Source organism: Lycium ferocissimum, chromosome 7 (assembly GCF_029784015.1).
Source record: "Lycium ferocissimum isolate CSIRO_LF1 chromosome 7, AGI_CSIRO_Lferr_CH_V1, whole genome shotgun sequence".
NCBI classification, from domain to species: Eukaryota; Viridiplantae; Streptophyta; class Magnoliopsida; order Solanales; family Solanaceae; genus Lycium; species Lycium ferocissimum.
The window spans coordinates 21,322,833-21,329,603 of NC_081348.1; the positions used below are offsets into that span (position 1 = coordinate 21,322,833).

Here is a 6,771-nt window from a genome sequence, read left to right on the forward strand (position 1 = left end):
AAAGTTGAAGAAACAGTCTAAATATATCAAGTATAAGCATCCAACCCCATCCCCCCTCTTAAAAAGTAGAAATATCCAGTCTTTTGTAAACTAAAGGACAATCCAAAATGTCTAAGCAAATTTTGAGTAGCACAAGGATGACGACCTGAAAGATTTGAAATTAAAGAAAAAGACGATCCCCAAACTGAAAAATATTTCAGGTCTTTGTCATAAAGATACTGTACGTTGCTTTTTATCTCCTTTCAAAGCAACAAATCTTTTGAGATATCAACTCTTTTGCCTTCACATTCAAGAAAGAACAACACTAGCTATCAAACCTCACTATAATTTCTTCACAAACAGACCAGAATTAGATCCACACACATTTTAATCCTTATGCCACCCTAAAGGGCTGCCATTTGTAATCCCACCAAAACTAACTAATGATTTAATTAAAAAAAACAACATGAATAGAATGAGACTCCAAGCTTTTAGGACCACAGGCCTAAAAGTATAATTTTCTTAGTTGAAGATCACATGCAGAGCTCAGAAGGACCATTACTGGGAACCATGTGCATATGCATTGGCCTTAAAAATCAATCTATGTAAATACTGTATATATATTGGAAAGTCAGTAGTATGTGCCAAATAATTAATAGTACGGATATGAGGCAGAGCCTGAAAAGATAATGGGGGCCACAAACTCTCATAGCTGTTATGTTACAGTCACTGCCACTCTTTTCCACTCAGTGCTATAAAGAAATAGCTCAACCATAGTTTGTCATCAAGAAACAAGCATGTCTACAATTGTATGCTTTTTTTACAGACTGATCAAATCAAACCCCACCAAAACCTGTCAACAACCACAAAGGTATTCACATTTTCCACAACTAACCTTCACCAAATTCCTTAACTACATGATTAGTAAAGTCTAAGATTAATCCACGAATCCAGTTCCTCAGTACTCTGCTACTTTGAAGCAGATCACAAACTCCACATCCTTCCTAGTTTATAAGAGAAGAGAAACAAGCAAAAAATAGATAAAAAGAAAACACGTCTACTCGTTAAGCCTTTTACCCCATATATATTGTAGCCATTATATCAACAAGTTTGTGCAAGTTTCATCATCCTTCAGATTTTAGCTCTGATTCTACACTCGGCATTGTCCCTTCACCTTCTAATGATAAAATAGGAAGCTTACACCTAGGACTCATCTTCTTCACTTCCTCACTAGAATATATAAATATCCTCCTGACCATCTTACAGAACTCCCTGCAATCAAATAAATTAAATTAAAACATGTAGCCAACAGAATAGCAAATGAAAATTCAAACAGTTGCAGAGACTCACGGCCATGGATCATCCCCCACAAGCATCATGTCACCCTCATCATCCGTGTAGACAACTTCCCATTTGTTTCGAGGGCAAAGCTCTCCCTTGATATCGAATATCTTCTCCAGCTCACTGATAAGATCATCATAACCACTTAGTGCAGCCAAATCAACCGCACGTCCAACACGAACCCCTTGCATTTGCACCTAATTTGGATAATTATGCTTACAGGTAAGTAAAGTGAACAAACGTTCCAACAATCTAAAGAACTAACATAAACTATCTTCTGTACCTTAGTACGAGTTCTTGAAGAAGTGAGGCCCTGTTTGTGTGTATCCTTTGGTAGTGCCTCCAATTGGACTTGTTTCTTTTCTTCCGAAGGATTCAGATGCTCTACATTCTGGTCCTTATCAACTTCAGACTCGCCAGGCACAATGGGTGCATCATCAGCACAGTTGGATATAACATTAGCACTAAGTATTTCTTTCTCCCTAGTAGGCGTACTACTAGAGTTTTTCCGCAAGTCAATGCCAAATAAGCGACAAGCGGAAGAGATCTCACGCTTATTACCCCTGTCCACTTTGTCAAGTAAGACGGCATTACTTGCCCTTGATGACATCGGAGAACCATAATCCAACAGAGCTGATCGTGTGATCAGCTGCTTGTTGTCTTCAATAGGGGAACCATTTGCAAGCATACTATGCTGCCAAACGCCACTGAGATGTGTCCTACAACTAGTGTTGTTCACGCCATTGGAGAGGCTGCTATTCTGCTTTGAAGACCAGAATAGTTGGTTGTCATGGCTTTGAACTTCAGCAATACTACCTATGTGGCTCACTTCAACAGTAGGACCAGATCCAGGGTACCAGAATGGAGAAGCAGCAGAGGCAACAGCGATTTCTGCAACAAACAAATTATTGCTGAATTTCAATGACTGGGCTTGTATAAGGCGCAAGGAAAAGTGAGACACGAGTGCAGAAGTTATTATATACCAGTGTGGGGAAGCTCAAGGGCACGGGGTCGTTTGCTCTTTATTCCTGGTTGTGCAACATCTACAGAAGTAGGAGCAACAAAAGGCTCTATCTCCCATGGTGAAACCCTGTCTGGCCTTAATATGGATGATGGTTCATCCCATTGAATCTAGAAGGGAGCAAAATAGTCAAAACAAGACCAATGTATGTGTCAAACTTTTCCATCTATGAATCCAAACATATTCCTAACCTTCAAGGATCGCCATTTAGATTCTGACCATTGCGAGGAGATGTCACCAGTTCCAACTATCGTTCCTGTAAACCTGACAATTAAAACTCGCAGAAATCAAAAGCTGCAACAGCAGCATGGCCTTCAAATTAACACACAAGAAAAGGATATGAACAGTGAACCTTCTTTCAGGAGAATCTTCTCCTTCAAACCTCATCCTGAAACGCATACCCACTGAGAACCCATGACTCACGGCCTCCAGATACTTATTCAATCCAACTATAAATTGGCTTGTCCTGATTGATGTCATATGGTATCAGAAGAATAGGAAAATGTCATAAAACAAGCACATGTAAACATTTATTCTGTGCATCTACATGAATATAAGAAAAATACCTTGGCTTATAATACACAACAAACAGAGTCTGCGTTGAAATAGCATGAGATGCAGTTGCAAGAACTCCAAGATGCATGCTTTGGCTGGATATCACACATTGAGGCATAGGGCTTTGCTGCCGAGCAAGACGTCGAACCCCAACACGCAGTTCTCCATTCTCATCCCTGCAATATTTAAGACTTACATTACATCTATTTATGGAAAATAAAAATTATGGTTGAATTTTATCGAAAATGAACCAGCAACAATTCCTAACAAGTAAAAAAAAAAAAAAAGAGAGAGAGAGAAAAAGAGAGTTAACACCTCAAGAATACCAAAGCATCACCAGCAACTAATCTCTTGGATGTTACGAATGTACTCCATCCAGTAGTTAGCAAGTGTCTTCGAGGTTGGCCTGAAAAGTAGCTAGGTCGATTAAGGAACCAAGACAGCATGCACGTATACCAGAATCTAAATTCAATTAAAAAAATTCTATTATACCGGGAGAGTTTCCAAGTTCAAAAACTCAACCACCAAGATTGATTATTCTTCCTGCACGCTAGAAAAAAATTACCTCTAAAGATATGCTTAAATCGCCACTCATACCCATGAAGATCTTTGGCGATCAAATCTTGGGTCGGAGTCGCCTGAGTCATGTCCTGTTGATGCCACATACCAGTCCAAATGTCAGAACATATAACCCTTTAAAGATTTGCTAAAATAATCAAGTCTAAGACAGGAAGGAGAAGAAATTAACCTTCCCTCCTGCCAGTTTTGTTATATAAATCTAACACAGCAGTTGCTGATATTGAAAAAATACATACTAGTACGTAAAGTTATTTTTAAACCCATTTTCTTCATCCATCTTTCTCTGAAAACAAAAAGGATAGAGTGAAGATAAAGTGAAAGAATTACCAGTTGCGGGAGACATTCATTAGCGTGCTTCCGAAGAACAGAGAATCCTCCATGAGTGCTCGTATCTGATGCGGTTAAGATCTTACAGAATGAGTGAACCGTTCGTTTTGGCGGATCAGGTGGACATGGATCAGGTTTAGAAGGCTCCTCTTGCTACAAAGAGTAAATTAAGGTGATGAAACACAAAATTAATCAAACTAATTTAAACTGAAAATTGGCTTAGACAGGACTGATGTTCTGTTTACCGTTAACTGCTGGATTCTTAGAAAAGATGCAGTATAAAATAAAAGGCAATTACTACTGATTGTTACCATAAAAGGCAATTACTACTGATTGTTACCTTTGCCTCAGGGTGCAATGTGATCTGGGCATAAACCTCATCAGTCTCCACCTCCGCCTGTCGATTGAAAACGAACGATCAATGTTTTTTTCCTCCTTCAACATAACAGGACAATGGCAACGAATTCGATAAACAAAGGCTAGAATTCAGAATCAAGAACATACCAGTAAGTGGACGTTAACAACGCGACAGAGGATCTTAGAAGGAAGATTAAACAAAGGAATTTTTTGATTCACAGCTTGATTTGTCGAAGCCTCTAACTACAAAAGCATCCATTAGAAACACGCAGCTATAGCAAATTTCTTTTTTAAAAAGAATGGAAGTTTAGCATCATAAAAAGGGTTTGCAAAAGAAATACTTGTTCTATGTGACCCTGTGGAAAGTAGTAAACTCGTTCATCATCCCGAGGAACATCCACTAAAGGCCCTGCACATGCCTTCCATAGCTCTGTATACAAATCATCACTTCCCATACCTACTCAAACACAAAATAAACACAAAAAGAAATGTAACAAAACTCACATAAAAGGACATATAATTAGAATGAAAAAAAAAAAACTTGAGCTTGCCTAAGAAATGAAGCAAAGCCACTGAGACTTAAAAAAAAAAAAAAAAGGAATTGAACTCTGCAGTAGTTGTTATGAAACTCAAGAAACAATGATATGGAAATTTTTTTAGCTCATTGGTATTTAAACTACATTTTTCATTAAAACAGAACTTATCCCAAATCAGGAATTTTATGACTTATGAAATGATCAGGCAAATGGCAGTAACTAAAGCCTTATCTAGCTGCATAAGTAACAGTTGAGAATTTTAAGAGCAATTAAAAAATAAGACAAAGATGTAGAAGAGAAACAAACATAAAACAGATGCAAAGTCAAGTTTTGCTGCCTCTTCATAGAAAACAACAAAATTTAATAGAAACCCATAAAACAAAAAAGGAAAAACAACCGAATAAGCAAAGTGTTTTTCACCTGTATTTTGATTTTGTATCACAGAGGCTCCTCTAAGTTCTTCAAATTGAACAATTAAAGGCCACTAAAACCCCTCAAAAAGAAAATAAGGATGCTAATTGCTAACAACAAAGCTTGAAGAAGAAACCTTATTGTTCACGCACTTCAACGTACCCAAATTATCATCATTACATATACAAATCCAAACAAAAACAACTCCAAAGATCCAATTTTTACTAACAAACAAAACAGTTAATCAGCCATTTTCTGAGCTACCCTTGTTTGTTTCTCTCTCTAAATGTAAACACAAGTGTATGTAACAGCTTTTGTGCTCTTTCTAGTGTTTGCTTTTTTTTCAGTTACAAAACCAAAACCAAAACCACTCTTTTTTCTTTCAGTCTTCTTTAGCTACCAATACCACCTTTTTTGGGTTGCAAAAAACCACTTTTTCTTGGTCATATTATCACCTGAATCAACATTACCAAATCCCAAAACCTGCTTCTTAATATTTTTCACTCTCTTTAATTATACATGTATCTTTTCGTCTTCCCTCTATATAAGCTGAAAATGAAAAGCTTTATTTCACTGACTCACTAGGACATGCTAAGGTTAAAGTTTAACCACAGTTAAGCATTTTTTACTCCTTTTTTCTGCTCACCTTTTTCATACACTTTTTTTTCTTTATTTATTTATTGGAAGTACGTACCTTGCCCTTTTTTTTCAGTTGAGTTATACGTAATGGGAAAAGATTTTTACTTTATAATAAAATCTGACGATTTTGCCACTCACCCTTTTCAACTGTCTTTTTACCTTTTTGGCAAATTTTACTCTCATTTTAGGTCCCCTCATTTTACCAAGTGTAATATTTAGCTCAAATAATTTAGAAAATATATGTCAACAGGCAATCTACTGGTTTAAGACTTATGAGTAAGAAAGTACTTATTTTTCTTTCTTTTGTTACTGCTAATGAGAATAGAAAAATAATAATGCACTGTACTAATGGCTTCTAATTTCATTAATTAATTATATAATTATTAAGAGACACAGTTAATAGTAGATTAGTGGTCTAAAACCCTGCAATAATACCAACAGTAAGAGCAAAGGATATGATAGATGGTTAAAGTCCCTCCACCTTTAATTAAAGTTTCAGATTCAAGTCTTAAAATGAAAAAAAAAAAAAAAGAGTGGTTTAGCCTCCTTGGGCAAACGGATTGAATACCGAATGATTAAGAAAACACAACACGAAATTAATTTGGAGAACTCTATGAGCGTTATGGTATATTCGCCATTTTAAACTCTAAGCAGTCTTTGGCATTGATTACATCGAGATGCAAGTTCATTTTAGAAAAAGCTTCAATTAAGTATATTTATTTAGTTAATTAAGTGCTAGGCTAAATGAGGTATAAAGAAAATAAAACAATATATTTTTAACTTATCGAATCGTGAAAAAATCCATCAATCAAACTTTTAAGTTTTAAACGGAAAAAATAAAAGAACTTGCATGAATTTCTTAAGGTCATTTTGATCTTTGTTAATTGACATGTTTCTTTTGATTACCAAGCCACTAATTGACTATCACATCTCGTGTAATTTTGAATATTGTTCATTAAAACGTGAGCTATTTGTATAGTTCTGTGGCGCAACAGAAATATGATTGAGGGGGACATAAAATAATAG

The 6,771-nt window shown here is 36.1% G+C and overlaps 1 protein-coding gene across 4 annotated transcripts; it reads right to left on the reverse strand.

The window, feature by feature from the left end:
* Window positions 1–734: 734 nt before the first annotated feature.
* On the reverse strand, window positions 735–5,656 carry LOC132063758 (auxin response factor 11-like). 4 transcript variants are annotated; one of them, XM_059456469.1, is made up of 14 exons: window positions 5,269–5,656; window positions 4,501–4,616; window positions 4,307–4,402; window positions 4,143–4,199; window positions 3,803–3,955; window positions 3,462–3,546; window positions 3,212–3,302; window positions 2,908–3,072; window positions 2,694–2,807; window positions 2,533–2,605; window positions 2,304–2,451; window positions 1,604–2,211; window positions 1,330–1,517; window positions 735–1,251 (listed from the first exon to the last, which is right to left on the reverse strand). In XM_059456469.1, exons 2-14 carry the CDS (start codon window positions 4,612–4,614, stop codon window positions 1,104–1,106), a joined length of 2,040 nt encoding a protein of 679 aa, XP_059312452.1. In that variant the 5' UTR covers window positions 4,615–4,616; window positions 5,269–5,656; the 3' UTR covers window positions 735–1,103. The 4 variants fall into 4 exon arrangements, with proteins under 4 accessions (XP_059312452.1, XP_059312450.1, XP_059312449.1 ...); XM_059456467.1 differs by having other exon boundaries at window positions 5,243–5,656; XM_059456466.1 differs by having other exon boundaries at window positions 5,116–5,656.
* Window positions 5,657–6,771: the final 1,115 nt, after the last annotated feature.

What these genes read in the sequence shown, in the direction of transcription:
- LOC132063758 (XM_059456469.1), bottom strand. Translation starts at nt 4,614, where the DNA reads ATGGGAAGTGATGATTTGTATACAGAGCTATGGAAGGCATGTGCAGGG. An exon ending in CACAGGGTCACATAGAACAA is followed by an intron (nt 4,403 to 4,500) that starts GTATTTCTTTTG and finishes ATGCTTTTGTAG; the next exon opens with TTAGAGGCTTCGACAAATCA. An exon ending in CTTCAAGAACTCGTACTAAG is followed by an intron (nt 1,518 to 1,603) that starts GTACAGAAGATA and finishes TATCCAAATTAG; the next exon opens with GTGCAAATGCAAGGGGTTCG.